Here is a 17,950-nt window from a genome sequence, read left to right as displayed (position 1 = left end):
AGGCAGACTTTCACAGCAGAAAGGTGTCAAACGTCGTGACATTCTCACCATGATTTATCAAACACAGACTGATAATAACGGTCATAGCGACGACAGGAAGCATTAATGTAAAAATACCTTTGAGAACGAGTTTCAAGAAAATGAGTTTGTCTCATTAATAGCCCAATGTATGCAGCAAGGTAGTCCAACATTTAGAGCACTTCATATCATCTACAATCGCTTTGTATGGTGGACCGTTTCGGATCCACTCTTCTCCGTCATGAGGCTCAATATGCAGTGTTTGTGGCTGAATAGTCAACGATAATATTTAGATTGAGAATAAGGGTCGTCAAGCAGCAATGCAGCTATTAGCTTGACCAAGGGGAAAACTAGTACAATGCTGCATTTTAGTTCTGCTTCGATACAGACTTGTTACAAACAAACCAAGAGGAGTAAACATGAAGGTATGCAGACTGACGGGTAACTCGTTATTTGGACAGTTTTGGCGATTGTCATCCTGCATCATCAGGACAGAAGTTTATGCAGCACTTTAATGGGTCTGATTTATGTTCTTATATATAACTGACTTATGCATTATTAGACTGCAAATCGAGGGCACGTTATGCAGGTAGAGACAGGACTGTACAAAGGCTCCCAGATGACTGGTGAGAATGTCTGCGTCTTGTACAGTAATGATTCGGGGCTTATTACCGTTTGATCGCCATCACACACTTTTTATGGAATTAAATAACTGACAGAGTACACAGAGCTGTATACAAGCACAGATGTTTTAACAGCTTTTGGCCTATTAATCAGGGGAAATACCTGTGCTGACATGCTGATGTGCTGATTTGCATAAATAGTTTATATACATGGCCTTCTACAGATTCTAAGATCGCTTCCTTCCGGATCATCAATGGATTTATTAGTAGTTTAGCTTGTGATATCACGCTTAAATCACATATCTGCTATCATAAAAACCTGCGGTTGGTTTATTTGCTTTCACACCACAAAGGAACAAACCACAGACTCACCTTTTCAGGAGGTCTCGGTTCGGATGTCCGGTCCACACCAGGGTTCAATTGACAGCTTTCACACCAGCCCAAACCAACTATACTAACCTAGCAAACGGACCCAAACCAAACCGGTGAGGTGCTTTTACACCGAACCCTTAGACTGATCAGGATGCTTCAAATGAGACTCGAGACATACCAAACCAAACCAACAACCAAAGCAATGGACAACAGAAACTACACAGCTGTTTTTGGTATCTTAAAGACCACGATAAAGATGAATTCAGCGCTCTGCTCCTGCTTCGTGTGCTGCCATCAGCTCCTGTATAATTACCACCTAAAGAGAGCTCAGGTGAAGTCTGTCGTTTTGCTGGTGACTCATCTGCAGGGGAGTAAAAATATCAACTTTTGATCTTTAGTCTTTATTTGCCTCTTACACACCAGCTTTAGCTTCTACATCGTTGGCCTCTCTGATAAAAAATAAATAAACTGCTCAAATGTGCAGAGGATAAAAAAAATGGGAAATTGAGATAAATGTTGGCATTTATCTCGTCTGATGTTTTTTTTTTTAAGTGTCGAACACACATCAATAGTCTGAAACCAGATAAGAAGCAGTGTGAAATGTACATGCTGTATATATGCAGAGTGACATGTAGAGTCGACCATCTCCCTGTACCGTCTGACAGAACCACTCATTTATCCCTCTACGATGTGCGTCACCATGCACTAATGTCATCATATTAGTCATGAATGTCCCTCTGACAATTTGACAGAGAAGAAGTCTTCCTGCATTTAAAGGTCTTGGAAAGTAGAGTGTTTCTGCTTGTGATCCCATCGTCGCAGGGAAATGTTGACAGAGTGGATTTAAGATGGATATCATACAAATGTCACGTAGTTCAAATGCAAATGCGACAATACTGCAGCCGTCAGTTTTCTGCGGAGGCATTTCACAAAAGGCTACATCAGGAGATATGCTGCCTCTGGAAGCACATCGAGGTGTTTGAATTGAGTGAAAGACAGCATGAACAGACATAGAGAACTACATAAGTGAGAGAAAAAGAAAACACTACGGGTTTATCCAGAAAGAGGCTGAGAGGGCAGAAAGGTAATGATAAAGGCTCACTTCTCATCTAGATATACGCTACTTAAAAGCCAGGCTATTTCTATGGACTAAATGATTCCTCCAATATTCAGAAAAGAAACGGATAGAACTATAGGGCTGAGAATTAGCTGAAGAAACAATGTGTTCAAGTAATCAATGATTCATTAAGGATTCTTTATGCCAAACATCCTTTTGTTTCTGCCTCTCCGAGGTCAGGATGCGCTTCTCATCATTTCTTTATTATTTTTTTCCGCTGTTTGGACAAAACAAGATATTTGAAGACATCACCGTGACTTGGGGAAACTGTGACAGGTTTGCAGAGTTGATAATGTTTGAGAATTAAATAATTGTTAGTTGCAGCCCTAGGTCAAAGGCAGCTGTCTGACCCTCATGAAGTCTGACAAACACACAAACAAAACAGGGATGATATCAACCAAATGGAAATACACAATACAGGAAAAGACGGAACATCTACAGAGAGCCTTCCCAAGGTCCGGCGGACAGAGACTCAAGTAACAGGAGAGACCCAACCCACCCAGAAGGGAGATGAAGAGGTTGAAGAGGGTTAGGGGGATTAGAAGGAAGGCTAACCTTCCTCCTCTGCGCTCCTGTCGTGCTCATGGCCAGGTCAGGGGGAAAACTGGAGTTATTTCGGATCAGAGAGGAGCACGGAGAGGCTCTTATAGTCCTACTGTCCTAGGGGGGGGGGGGAATCTGTGAATACCTTAACCGTTGAGACGCTAGACAATAACAGCAAATGCCTGTCAATATGAGGCCTGTTGAAGCTTCCGATTTCTGTGGTACAATACAAATACAATACGGCTGCGACTAACAATTCATTTCAAAGTCTTTTAATCTATTTTATAATCTACAGCACGCAGAAGAGAAATCCCAATCAATTCAAATCTGATCAATATGTACTGCACATTAAACTGATTCAAAAACTTGAAAACCTGTCAACAAACTGCCACAAGAAAAACTATACTCTTCTTCTGACGGTGACAAATTGTACAGCAACTTTTGAAAACAACCAGGAGCAACTTTTGAAAAACTGCCAGTTTGCCACGGAAACATGAGCTCTGAATAGTGTACTTGATGCTGGAAGCAGATCTGTGCGGTGCTTAAAGAGTCTGTCCTTCAGCTGGAGGACCTCGGCTCGAGCCCCTCCGTTAGAAAGCCTCTGCCCCTGCTGAAGGGCCCTTGTGCAAGGCACTGTATTCTTAGACGCTCCAAGGCTGCTGTTCAGAATCCAGACTCCATCTCTGACCGCTGACCTTCCTGTGGAGGGTCTCTCATTGACATCAGCAGACAATCATGAAACACATTAAGCCGTGTGGACTTCATATTTTCAGCTGTGTGGTGCAGTGCTATGAAAGCAACTGTACTTATCACACAGTGAGAGAAATCTTCATCATGTGCACCAGGATGAGTCCCACGCTGCTGCCTTCTCATTACCTCCAAAATCTGATGCTTTCAGCACAGCTGGGACCCATAAAAACGCTTCCATATCAAACGAACAATACAAAGGGCAACAAACACACGCATGTTTAGTAGCAGCGTGTCAGAACTGTGATCAATTAATAATACTAGAAATGTAATTTAACTGGTTTCACAATCCACTAAAATACACAATGACAGGTTTAGAAATAATCGTGTAATCATGTTAACATGCCCTTGATTTTCTGCCCCTTTAAGTCGATTCGCCAAGTTGGGTTATTTTATTATTTGGTATTCTGTCTTTATGATGAAGGGGCTATTAGGTCCATACTGGACAATAACACACATAAGCACTATGTTACGAGAACCTGAGCCAGACTGCATTCATGGAAGGACAAAAACAGATGATTGGATTCAATCCGAAAAGTTATAAATATAAAGAAATTAAATTAATCAATTGTATTCTTGTTTATCAAAATCTCTGTTTAATAATGTTTTTGTCTCTGATGTGCCATATGCTGCCCTCCACCACCACACGTCATAATGGTCCATTCAAAGAAGAGGCCACTGTTACAATGCTTGGCACGTGCTACCGATTGTTCCTCACTGTGGGCGGGTGCTTGGTCATTCCGCATCAACCACCCACCAACTCCTCCATCCACACACACACACACACACACACACACACACACACAATTAGACGTAAACACACGCGCACGCTCTTTACTCAATCACGCACATCCATACACCGCGCGCGCAGCAACTGAACAATGTGCGTCTGTCAAGAGCACGCTGGCCTACTGCACTCTGCATTACACCAGGAACACGGCCATGAATGATAATGATAATCACATACGTGTCGCAGGACGGACCGACTCACAGCAGCACGAGTGTGAGGAGCAGGTTCGGTGTTTGAACGGAGCCGCATGCGGTGTGGCACGGAGCCCACTGCCCCCCACTAACAGCCGGTGCGAGAGGCAGAGCAATGACAACAACACAATACAACTTACTGACGCGCTCCAGCCGGCGACTAACCGAATGCAAAGTGTGTGACCGAGGCAAAAATAAACAGTTTTTTTGTATTACTGTTATTTCGCTCGCATCGACAGTTGATCAGCGCGCATGTCAATAGAGCATCAAGCAGCTCGATGTGATATGACCGCAGAGCTCTGCAGGCAGCCTCTCACCAGCATACATGAACAACAAAATAAATAATAAAAAACACGCAGAAAACGCCTTCTTACCTTCACTTCTGCAAGATTACAAACATGAAAGTCGACCCACGTCTTGTTTTCGCTGTTTGGTTTAATTGTTTATTCACTCGCCTCCAGTTTTTTTTTCTTTAGTGTTTATGTGACACGGACAATATAACCTGCTATTCGTATGAAGGGAGGGAGTGAGAGCAGAGCACACAACTGGACCCTGAAGACTCGACCGGAGGGGGGCGGTGCCACGGCTGCTTACATCACACACACACACACACACACACAAAGAGAGAGAGAGTCAGAGAGACAGAGATAGACAGCGAGAGAGAGAGAGAGAGACAGAAAGAGAGAGAGGATTACTACTCACCAAGATGCCAATTTATTAGGTACACCTAGTTAAAAGTAATGCAGTCAATAAGCATTAGATATTAGAATAGCATCATTGCACAAATAGTTGAAGTATAACTCTGGCCGTGATACTGCTTGCATTGTAATTTTGATTTATACTTGTATACTCAAACATGTTTTCATGCTTTAATGTTCAATAGGCAGCATTCTTACTCATACTGGCTGTCTGTGTTCACCATAAAATATGGACATCGTCTCCGTGACGTCAACCATAGGTTTCTGAAGAAGCACAAAGTGGGTGGCTATGGCCGTCGCCATCTTGGTTACAATTAACTTCCGTGAGCTAAAAACACACCATGCAAGGGTTAAAATTCTAAATGGATTGAGACCATAAACTCATGTTGACAATGTTTCCTGATAAATCAGGTGAGAAGTAGGGTCATTTTCTCATCGACTTCTGCGTAATCTGACTTATTTTTGCAACCAGAGGAGTCGCCCCCTGCTGGCCATTTGAAAGATGGCTAATTTCAGGCACTTTCGCATTGGCTTCACTTTTCAGACCTGGAGGGGGCTCCCTGGTGTGCCCTCATCCATAAAGTAGCAACAAGCAATGGGAGGCAATCACAAGACCCGGTTAATAACATGACAGATGAAACATATTGAAAATATTGAAAACACGAGATGAGATTGCACCAAAAGGTTTTAGCAACCGGTCATCTCTTTATCCACTTCTAATTATATATTTATTACATTTTTACCTTTCACTGTGTACTTATTTCTTTCCTTGAGCTGCTACAACACCCACATTTACCTTATGACGATCAATAAATGCTTATCTTATTATACTGAGAGATGTTTCTGCTATTTTGTCCACCCTTTATATCAATGACAGTAGGCTAAATAACAGAAAAACCTCTCTGTATATCGCAAGATGATCACACAGTTGAGGCAAAACTCTATAACAGTTTAAACACAACTGAACATAATAACCTTCAGGACTGTTTTATTAGACTGCATTAGTTTTAGGTACAGTAGGTGCATCAAATACATTGGCTGCCATGTTGCTGTTCTATCTATTTAAAACAATAGAAATGGATTCCATCTGCTCCCCTCCCTTAAGTTGTCCGTCATCAGAGAATTCGGGGCAGATTTCATTATTACCCACAATACAAATTAGTCAACTGGATGATTTCAATTCAAATACATAATTGGTAATTAAGTACTGCTGATACTTAATTAACTTAATTCGCTTTAGATCATTTCTAGTTATCTCTCCGACATTTTCAGTGGCCTTGCAGTCAAAAATCCAACGTGTTGCATAAATACAATTACTTTGGTTGAAGACGAGTCAAAACAGAGAGTCTCCAGAACAAACTACGGGGTATTTTTCAGCTGTGACAGATGCTCTCGTCTGTGGTGTTTCTACATTATGTGGAAGTATTACTTTTTTGCAGAGATAATAAAATCCTGGCGGATGTGCACAAAGGTGGCAATTGCGCTGAAACAAAAGCTTTACTGACTCAAAACCAACTTGCAAAAACCGACTAGCAGCCTTGACTTCCGACTAAAATAAAAGCCTCAGTGCATCTCAAATATGAATTCAGTATATTGACTGCTGGAGATGTTGCTGGAGATGTTGCTTTAATATGTTTCTTAAACAAACACAAAGCTGTCACAGACACTTCAGGAACAGACTGGGTATTACATTTTTTTGCACACTGACCTGGATCACTCATATAAAAAGTGTTTAAATACACACCAACCACTATACTCATGAAGCTGCTGGTGTGTGTGTGTGTGTGTGTGTGTGTGTGTGTGTGTGTGTGTGTGTGTGTGTGTGCGTGTGCCAGAGCAGCCCTCTCATACATCTCCATGACGAACCTGCCACCTGTAGGCAGAGAGTGAAACTGCAGCGTAATTAGTCATGCATGCCCATGCACAGGAGGGGGTGCTGAGGGAATTGCAGCGCTGCGTGTGTGTTGATAAGGATGCTCATCACTTCCCGCAACACGGAAAACACTGAGAAGGACGCGCGGCCCGAAAAGAGACTGAAAACTCTCTAAAAGAGCTGAATTTCAACTGGTTTCAACTTTCAATGGACATGTCAAGCTGTCATTAGTTTGTTTGGTAATGCGTTATAATAACCATCATAAAAAATGTTTTACTATTTATTACTAATGCTATAGTTTACATTAGTTTATAACTAGTTTGTGTAATATGAAATAATTCGTTTATAAACGATATATTGTATGTAGACGATAAGAGAAACAATCACATTCCGATTAAATTAGTAAACTATTAATAAACAGTTTGTTGTTTCACACATTGTAACATTTAATATACTATATTGAGTATTTGTTAATGATTACCAAATGATTTGTAAAACTTTAGGAAACAGTTTGTAAAACATCTAAAAATATTTTGTAGAGCATTACTGATGTTTGTTGAAAGATTTAACTCAGTGAAAGTGGGAAATAATATCAATATATAGTAGATTTACAGTATTTTTAAGGGGACCTTTTATCCTCTGAGGTGACAAAAAATTTAAAATCCCCTAGCATTTAATGTATCGTAAATAATTCTGTACTCCACTGTGACATAATGTTAAGAAACAGGGATTTAAAGGGATTTGACAAATGAAATTAAGGCATAATTGGTCGTTGATCAGGAGCGACGGTGGTTAAAAGATTTAACTAAGTGGACAATAATGCGAATACATCATTTTATTTTATCAGTTTTATTTTTTATTTTGACAAGGACATTTTTGTTCTCTTGTTTCAACAGAGATCATTTGAGATTATGTCCCTAGTATAGTTGTCAGTGTTTAAGTTTCAAGGGGCTTTCCATCCCTCTGTACGGTTAGCTCTGTGTTGGTTTCAGTGCACTTTCACCCTCATCCAACAGTTTCGGGGGAAGATTTAAGTCTTATTTAGTCTCCCCTGTGCTGTCTCAGGGGTGCGAGGGAAACCGTGCTGTGATCTTGAGGCTTTCACCATACTTCACATACAATGTGCTGTGCACTTAAAAACCATCAAGGGGATTTTGCTTTCAGGTCTGTTTCCATGGCATTTCTACTTTATTGGACAGTATACACTGGAGAGGGTCGGGGCAGATGGTGAGAGGATAAGACCTGATAAAGGTCATGCCCCTGGTGCAAACCCACTCAGAGGGCTTCAAGACCCACCAGCACTTTGTGTGTGATCTTTGTATCAGCTAAAACCCAATGTATTTAGGGTCTTTAGAATGTATTCATGCAATCACACCGTCATCGTGAGGAACCAACTGTCAAACTCTCACCTGCTTGAAACATTTATCTTTTTGAGCAAGTTTAGACTAGTGTCTATACAGTACTTTAGATTAGGTTCATCATTTACACCCATTGCTAAAACATAATATTTTTGCAATTAAGTATTTCAGTTTAAACCCCTTCTCCTAGAAATTATGTTAATATAGTACAGAAAAATTGCAAGGTTTAGATTAAACATTAATAAACATGTTGTGTCCTAAAGGTGTAAGATCTCGCCAGAATTTTACATTAATAACATTATCTACAGTATGTGAAGAGGTCATGTTAGAGAGCATGCTAACCAGCTGGCCCTAGCCCCTCCTGTCTTGTAATACTACTTGAGAGGCAATACTGAGTCCCTGTAGTGTCCAACATGAGAGGACGAAGAAGTAGAGCTTCCCGTGGACTTGTCAATAATTCACCCATGGTTCGTGTGCGTTTTGATAGTTTGTTTATTCAATTAAATCCAAAGTAATAGAAAGAAAAAGCAACTTGTGTTTTTTCGTTTTGTCCTCCGCCATGGGACTACTTTGCTAGAGGAGAGTGGGCGGCGGCCCCGGGAGATTGGTCTTAAGCAGTAAACTACAGCAAGTAGCATCTAGCGCAAACCAAACAAAAATGGCCAGGAGTCACAGTGGGCTGTGGCAAGCGGCAGCATTGGGTCTCACCTGTGCAACGGCTGCAACAAAAAGTTTTCTGATCCGGAGGGAGTCAGGGCTGTCCCCTGACACTGGGGTTTGCAACGGTTGACTTTGTGTTACTACCGTTAACTCGAGGTCCGTCTCCCAGGTGCTGCAGAACACTCTCAGCAGAGGACGAAATGAAATAATGTACACGTTTCTGTCACTTTGGATGTAATCCAATAATCAAACAATTAAAAACAGTACACTGACCGTGCAGCCCCAGGTAAGTGGCACAGTAAACACAAAGATGGCGAACGCAACCTATAGGCCGACGCCCATGGGAGAATTACCAAGCAGGCCAACCGGACTCATGGGGCCCCCAAAGACAGAGCTTCTGTGTGAAGTCACTGTTATTAACTTTGCATGTCTTGTTGCATCGCCAAAGGGATGCATTTGTTGCCTGTATCTGCCTCTACATCATCATGACACCGGTGGCACAATGCATACATTTCCCCCTATTACCCATAATGATCTAGAAGAGGCTACAGAGCGGCTAAACTTCTCCACTCCATTATTTAAATTTCTTTACAATCTTTACAATCAGGGGTCTTCTTCTCTTCCCTCTCTGTCTGTGACCACAACCTGTGTGTGTACTAATCAAGCTTCAGGACAACCACGGCACTGAAACAGCTCTCATAAAAGTAGTCAATGATTTAAAGATACACAGTGCTGCAAACAAACCTCCCATCTTAGTATTGCTAGAGCTGATTGCAGCCTTTGACGCCGTCGATCATAGAATCTGGCGCTGTCATTACTGGCCCTTGTCATATCAAACAGGAAGGACATTCTTTGTATCTTTTGACAACTTTAAAATATGTTTTAAACTGGAAATTTTAACAATTGCTGTAATGTCCCACAAAGCTGAGTTCTAGGCCCTTTACTGTTCGACCGATATATCTTTCCACTTGGTTCCATCGTACAGACGCACAATATATCTTACCATTCATATGCTGATGATACCCTGTCATATATTTCACTTTCACATGACAACCTCAGCCCTGTTAATGAGCTTGTGAACTGTATCAGTGACACTGGACACAGAGACGGTTGCTGACTTTGTGAATCCCGGCGCTCCTGCACCTTCGTGGCTTTTGTAGTCAATTTGTGGAGCCAAGCAAAAGGGGAGTTTTTCAAATTGAACTATGAATTGGCAGATATGATATATTTGTTAAATGCATATTATATTTTGGGCAGAGATGTTACTTTTGCTTTTGTGTTTTTCCTCTACATGTTTTTATACACAAATACCAGGAGAGTGAAATACAGGCCGTGCAAAGTGAATCATAGAGGTGTTGTGTTGAATTGAGTTGACGCATGTGAGATAGGAGCTATAAAAGGTGTTTAGCACAAACAAACTTTGGTTATTCAAAGCTCATCTGGCTCAAACACGGAATTTAACTATCTGCCACACGGATGTGTTCGTGTGTGAGGCCTCTTGATTTCGAAGGAACTCCCCCGACATCCTGATATAAGAAAAGTCTGAAATATTTCACAGATGGTCAATGAAGTTTCTATGCTTTGCACAGAACGTCACGTTTCCCAACAAATCAGACAGAATTGAGTCCCGGGACCTAACTAAAGTTGACCTATACAGACCCTAATACAGCTGACGTCATCAGAATTTCTACAGGATCATGTCCGTGTTTCAGTTTCCGCCGAATGCATCAGTGGTTGCTCGCAGTAACTTAAGTAAATGGTTGGCATAGATAATAAACACAATGAGACAAGATCAGTATAAGCACATTAGCAAAGAAAATGGTCTATAGAGATTTGAGAAAGAAAACATGATCCCAGGTCAGCTTATATTTTTCAGAACTGTGGACAAAAAGGTTTTGGTCACTTCTTCAAGGCTGCTCCACCGACAAGCCTTTTATCTCCTAATGTATGATTCTTTTCTTCTGCCGTCTTTTATTAATTATAATAGACCAACCCCCAACCTATCTCCCCTCTGTACACACACACACACCCCTCCTCCAAAAAATAATGAAATGTCTTTCCTCCGGAGGTAGCTGAAATAATGGGCAGAGAGAGGGAGAGGGGGAGACCATAAACGATAATGAACCACCTCATTCTCCTTTTTTAATTCCTTCTCTGATTCCTCCCCCCCAACCCCCGCCGCCTCCCCCTTGCATCCCACCATCACCTACAAATTTTCTAATTTTTTATTTTCACCCTGGCCAAAAACATCCACCCACTACTATCCACATTTTCACTCCTCCTCCTCTCCATCTTCCTCCTTCCCTCCGCCAGATAGGGCCACCGCCCTGCCACCTCACTCTCCTCCTCCCCCTCTTGTCTCCTCTCCTCTCAGTCCTCACCCATTTCTACACTGTCTGCAGTCCCCCCCCCCCCCCCCCCCCCCCCAACCACCTCCACCCCCCTGCCAAGCATCCTGGGTAATTTCCTCCTCTTATTGAATTGGGACGGGGGGCGGATGGAGGGAAAGATAAAGGGATGGGCAGATGAACGGAGGCTTGGGATGAGTGCTAATGGAGCCAGTGGAGGATTCACACATTACAAGTATGCAGCACATCCTCCTCTCTTCTTCTTCTTCCTCTTTCCTGTGGTTCATGTTCTCTCTTGAGTAAATGTACAGATGCCCTTCTCTGCCTATTTCTCTTCTCTCTCTCAGACCTTCTTTTCACAGAATGCTATGCTATTGAACTATCCTGCACTCACTCACCCCAACACACTGAACCTAATGCTCCCTCATCCCTTATGTTATTTCTATAGGTGAGTGAGTCATTGTTCCTCTATTCCTCTCTTTACTTTTGCTCCTCTGGGCCGAACGCTATAATCATTATGCTGCACGTCTGTCTCATCCTGACACACACACACACACACACACAAACAAATTAATATACACATTCCCTGCTAAAACTTCCCCCTAACTCGAGTGACAGGATTGGAAAAGACAGTCTGGTCACAAATACATAGTACATGTGAGTATTTTGGTGGAGGTGGAGGTTGGAAGTTGAAAGAACAGCACAAATGATCAACTTCTCTAACGTTTACTTGAGAAATCAGCAGAAACTGAGCACTCTTTTACACATTTACACTTTTTAGTAGAGCTAGGAATCAAACCCTCAACCGATGTAGCAGGCTTTTTTTCTTTGCGCAATTTTATTTATTCTAAAAAGCTCTCATGCTGTTTCAAAAGTGATACCATGACAGACGTGAATCCTCTAAGCGACCTAACGATTTGACCCGAGGTGAAAGATGCTGAATATTGGAACGCAGCCTCGGCCGTTGGAGGAGTCGCATTGATCAAGATCCAACATCAGCCAGTCATCTGTAGGCTGAATACAGCACCAACACATCTTATTTATCATTCGCTGGCTGCTTCTGATGCAAATCAACACAGTAACACGGACATTTACTTCAGCTAAAACATTGAACATGTGAGACACATCTCTGATCCTGGAGCTTTAGTCACTTTATCCTTCAACTACAAGCAACGATTAGTGGGACGTTAAAAGGTCAAATTCACAGCGCTTTGACAAATTTAACTTTCCTTCTCGTCGATGATAATGTCACATGGAGAAAAGTATGGAGGAGACGTGAGAGAAGAAAAGGGTTACAGTTTTCTCTTTAACAATGCTCTGCTTTAAATGAAAACACACATTGCTGGATTCTAACAAGGGTGATAATGAGAACCGTGCCGATATGTCACTGTGAACTAATTGGAACGGCTTTGACGGGGTGTCTCCAAACAAACCGGGACAACTGCAGGTGATGGTGTGTGTGTGTGTCTTGGAGGGAGAGACAGACAGAAAAACAGACAGAGAGACAGACAGACAGAAAGACAGATTGCCATTCCAGTGTAAATTGGCACTTCAGTGTCTCTCTCTCCGTAGCTAATTAACTCGACGCTCAGGGGCCTGGCTTAATTGGAATGAGCTCAACCCTCTGCTCGCCCACCCGTTATCTAGACAGACACACACACACACACAGGGAATATGACTGACAGCTAGTGTGTGGCACTGATTGTCACAATGGTACAGGGTGGAGTGGTGGTGGTGATGGTGTGTGAACAATATGGAATATACCAATCATGACCCCCACCCACACACACATACACACTGAACTGCGTAAGTACCAAGCCAAGAGGAAGACGCTGAGGAAGCTGGTCTTCCTCACCACCTCACAACTCCTCCAGCTTTAGACTTCCAGGCGACGGATGGCAGAAAACATCTGTTTTCCCTCCTCATTTACGACCCGTTATCTCTAGCTGTTCTAGCAATTAAGACTCTTGTCCGTCTGGAGCAAAGGAGGAAGTACTGTGACGTTATTACAGAACCCCAAAGTCCCCTCAGGGGGAGGTCTGGGTGGATGAATGGGTCAACAAAACTAGAGTCAACAAAATCTATCACCAAATATGTTCGTCAATGACATTTTTTCCCATGACTAGAATGAGGCAATGACGAGACGACACCGACGTCATTAAACACTAACTGTGACTAATATCAACATGCAATACTGCTGACTAAACTAAAATGCTGTTTGAAAAATAGAAACATCACCAAAAACTATTTTTTCTTATTTTCTGTTGGTTTTGTCATCCTGTAATATAATGGCTTCATACGAGAAAACACTTCTAAGGACATAAACAAACAACACATATTGCTAGACTTGATATGATGATGCACCTTAACTTGTTAATCTAAGTTAAAACTCGTGGATATTTGGTTTGAACATAATGGCATTGGGGTAGTTGTTTATGATAAATTAAGATAAGTTAATTGTTTGTGTAATGGAGAAAGGGTAAGATCATAGACATGCAAGTGTGTACTTCTTCCGACTCTTTTTTGGATATGTAATATTTATTTGTGTTGTTTATTTAAGCTGTTTATGAGAATTTTTATATTGAGAGTTTACTGTATGTTTCTGATCATTTTCCTTACTTTTTTATTTTACTTATTTTGTATTATTTGTTACATGTTCAAAATTAACATGTAACAAATAAATAAAAATAAAACCAAGTGTTGATAGGGTTAAAAACAATGATCAATAATTTGTCAAAAAAAGTAGTGCAGTCCTTGTAATTCTGTATCAATCAGAAACCTTTTTGATTCTGAGGAATTAAAAAATGTTTTTCCAACAGATCGTCCGACTTTTCAAACCATTTTCTCAGATCATTTGTTCACATCTAGCATAAGCAGAATATACACAAACAACACTGTCTCATATTTAATGAGAAGAAAATGGTTTCGGTCCACTGACCTTCATGACTGGCAGACTGAAAAACCCATCTTTTTTTCTCATTAGTGTTTTAATTGCAAGACTGTGTGTGGGAGTTTTCTTCCCAGCAAGGCATTAGTGGGCCTCCTGGTTTCCTCCTACACGCCTGTACTCAATGCTCGAGTGTACAAAACAACCTGCTGCTTTGTCAAGATTTACTGTATGATCTCACAAGGACGTTCCTGTGGTCTCAGGGTGCACAGAAACAGAAACATTCTGTCTGACAGCACAGACACACACATGAATTCAGAACAACCGTGGCACTGCAGCCTCCCACCGGAGCCCAGAATCAGATCCAGAATCAGATCCAGCGTCTCCGTTGTTTAACATGATGCAGCTATGTCGCAGTGACCTCACGTACCTTGTTGTTGCTCATGCACTGCAGCTTCATGTGCTTCATGTAGGTGGTGGTGAGAGGCATGTTGTAGTCGATCACCTCCAACACCAGAGAGCTCGGCCTGTCGTTCTCTGGAGAGAAGAGGGAGAGGAGGAGCAATCATTGGGCGGAAAACATCAAGCAGTGACAACAACCTGTCCCCTTCTCTACCTGTGATGCCGTATTCATGCTACAGTGGACCGATGAAGCTCTGCTGCGCTTGGGGGGAGTGAAATGTATCACTATAAATGTAATTATGATAACCGTTTATAACAAATGTCAATTGAATTACCATCTAATTGACATTTGTGTATTTAATACATGAATATAAAGTAATGAAACAGACAGCTTTGCCGTTTACTGAGTGTTTCATGGTGGCTTCAACCACAGGTGCTTTTCCCCGTACACGTTTGTTCACATCGTTTGAGCAGACATATATTTCCATATATGTGAAAAAGGCCCCAAATGAACACTGGAAGTGGATTATTTGATTACAGTAAGTGAATTATTCAAACAACATATGTACATGAATAATTCTGTCTCAAGCGTTTTGATCCATAAAGCGGTTAATAATTGTAACTGATCACGGCTGTGTAACTATCATTGTGACGGATATTGCAGCTTCATTTTCTTTTCAAGTCTCACTTAGGAACTGCCTTTGTGTTATTAAGACATCACTCTTTAATTGTGATATTGTATTATTATTATCTGTTCCTTCCTGCAGTCGTTAAGACACAAATGTATTGTATCAGTGAGAATATTACTGTAAGTAGACATGTTTGCTTTCTCAAAGGCGGCGCACCTTTAAAGCAAGCTAGAAATTAAGTAAAAAAGAGAAAATGAAAATTGTAAGCAAATCACAGTATATAAACAAAGTTCTGATGACCAGGCCAGCTTATTATGTAGTTCTAGCGGTCTAATACAACAGTCTTTGAACTGTATTTCGTCTTACTGACTGGTGTTTAACCGATTCATTTACCCCATTTAATCAAAGAAATGTACTTAACAAAACCACCACCTGACCGTGAAATGACCGTGGAGCTAGTTCAAAAGCTTTGACAGCCCCAATAAAACTGGCATTTACTGCAGTGCTGCTGAATTGTAAGATGGCTATTGCATAATCATCTTCTGAATTTCAGCTTTTCATAATGTCCCTGCATGGTTTTTACATTTTAAAACACAGAATGTATAATCTTATCTGGAACAGCTGTTTGGTCTTGTCTTAAACCCACCGACTGTTAATGCTGATGTCTATTATCATGCCACTAGAGGACCCTCTAGAGCTGGAGGTAGAGCAGCACAGACGAACAGAGGCAGTCTGACTTTGTCAAAGCCTTTAAATCCAAACTTAAAACTCATCTCAACTTTCAGTTAGTTGTTTATTCTTTGATTATTTCAAATAAATAAACAACTAACTGCCTGGTTCCAGATGTTTGGATCACGACCTTCGTCCTCCAGTAGATTTACCTCTCCCCTCCCCTCCCCTCCCCTCCTCTCCTCTCCTCTCCTCTCCTCTCCTCTCCTCTCCTCTCCAAATTTGTGATTGTGATATTGGGCTACATGAATAATATTGACAAGACTTTACTGAGTGATGAGATACTGAGTTATAACAAACTGGTTCTCTTTCTCAGGCAAATATGTGAACAACAAAAGCTTCTTTCTGCGTCAACAGGAAATAAAACTACATGACAAACCACTCTATCTCCACCCACACTTCCCTCCTCTGCCTCTCCTTTCAGTCATTTATCTACTGACATCGTAAAGGACGTGTCTAACGTCTGGAGCGTCTACAGAACGGACATGAATACTGGGATCAATATGGCTTAGCAGAGTAGACAGGGCCGTCATCATTGATTGGTGATTGATAGTCTTGTACGAGGACGGGAGAAAGAGAGAGTACGTGTTCTCCAGAGAGGGACAGACTGTGATAACTGATTATGTGACACGAAGCGGCCTCGTGGTCTTCAACATGAGGCCCCGGACCATTGATCGGTCAGGACAATAGATTCTAGATGTTTTGTAAAATGTCTCAAACTGAATGGACACTAAAAAAGTGTCACTTATATAATTTGTGCTGGTCAAAAGAAGATCGTGACATGAAATTAAAGATGTAGAAAAATGTTCCGTTGGTATTGAGCTAATGTCCTTTAACTTTCTTCTGCATCACACACTTTAAGTCTATTTTAATTATAAAGCCTAGAAATCCTGACTTTAGCTTAAAGGGTTTAACAGTCTGTACAGTATACAACACCGTCCATCCTCCTTCTGTGTTCACACTACGAGCAACACAGCATCATCTTCTGCTGTGTTATGGTGCGACGCGCTACAAATCAAAGTTGAGCTAGTCTTAACTTTTTTCAGCGCGCCAATGACACAACAAAGCGTAAACCAATCATTTGTTTTACTTTCAATCTGCTTTGTTCCATCTAAAACATGACATTAGCCAGTCCCCCGTGCTATTTAACCGTTGAACTACGTCAATAAGCTTGTGAGCAACACTTCAACGGCGATTCGGCGACAATGTAGCCACACTTAGCTGTTTTGTTGCTTTTGTCGCTCGTTGTGTGAACAATTAACCCCCAAAAATACTTTTACAGGGGAAAAAAACTCAAGAAAAGCAACAGGAGAGTCTTTCAGGATGGTGCAACATTGTGCTGTAAATCGAGATGCACTCTGGTTTGGCTGGAATTTTGTTCCATTTATCTACATGAACTAGAATTATCGCCTCCTTGTTTAACGCCTCCGCCAACTAGTCCAATCTTCGGTTACATCCATGTCTGTCCAAAATGTCATCACTTCATATCTCTCCGATTACACATTTGTGTGAAATTGTCATAATTAGCATATAAATTATGGAGTTATGGCCATAAATGTGTTTTGTGTGTTAACAGTGACTTTTGACCACGAGATTGTAATCAGTTCACCCTCGAGTGCTAATGGTGTTGTGCCAAATTTGAAGAAATTCCCTCCAGGCGAGATATTGCACTCACGAGAATGGAATGGACGTACGTACCTACAAAGGGTCGGACAACCCAACCCAAAAACCTTATGAAAAAAGAACCAACCCTCCCCCTAACCCCACGCACACACACACACACACACACACACACACACACACACACACACACACACACACACACACACACACACACACACACACACACACACACACACACACACACACACACACACACACACACACACACACACACACACACACACACCCTGCTGCCTGTGTCAATTAAACATGGCCCTGGTCCACGCTGATTAATTGCATTTA

The 17,950-nt window shown here is 41.6% G+C and overlaps 1 protein-coding gene across 3 annotated transcripts in view; it reads right to left on the bottom strand.

The window, feature by feature from the left end:
* LOC142955482 (nucleolar protein 4-like) overlaps window positions 1-17,950 on the bottom strand; it is a 131,608-nt gene that overhangs the window by 77,809 nt on the left and 35,849 nt on the right. For 2 of the 3 annotated variants that reach the window (XM_076097022.1, XM_076097015.1), the window contains one exon: window positions 14,656-14,762. In XM_076097022.1, coding sequence (XP_075953137.1) covers window positions 14,656-14,762 — 107 coding nt within the window. Of the gene's footprint in view, window positions 1-4,775; window positions 5,023-14,655; window positions 14,763-17,950 lie in introns of those variants that run through there. The other variant, XM_076097030.1, reaches the window with a different exon arrangement.

This window comes from Anarhichas minor, unplaced genomic scaffold (genome assembly GCF_050575085.1).
Source record: "Anarhichas minor isolate MPS153535 unplaced genomic scaffold, ASM5057508v1 ptg000003l, whole genome shotgun sequence".
NCBI lineage: Eukaryota > Metazoa > Chordata > Actinopteri > Perciformes > Anarhichadidae > Anarhichas > Anarhichas minor.
This window is presented reverse-complemented; position numbering and strand designations above follow the sequence as displayed.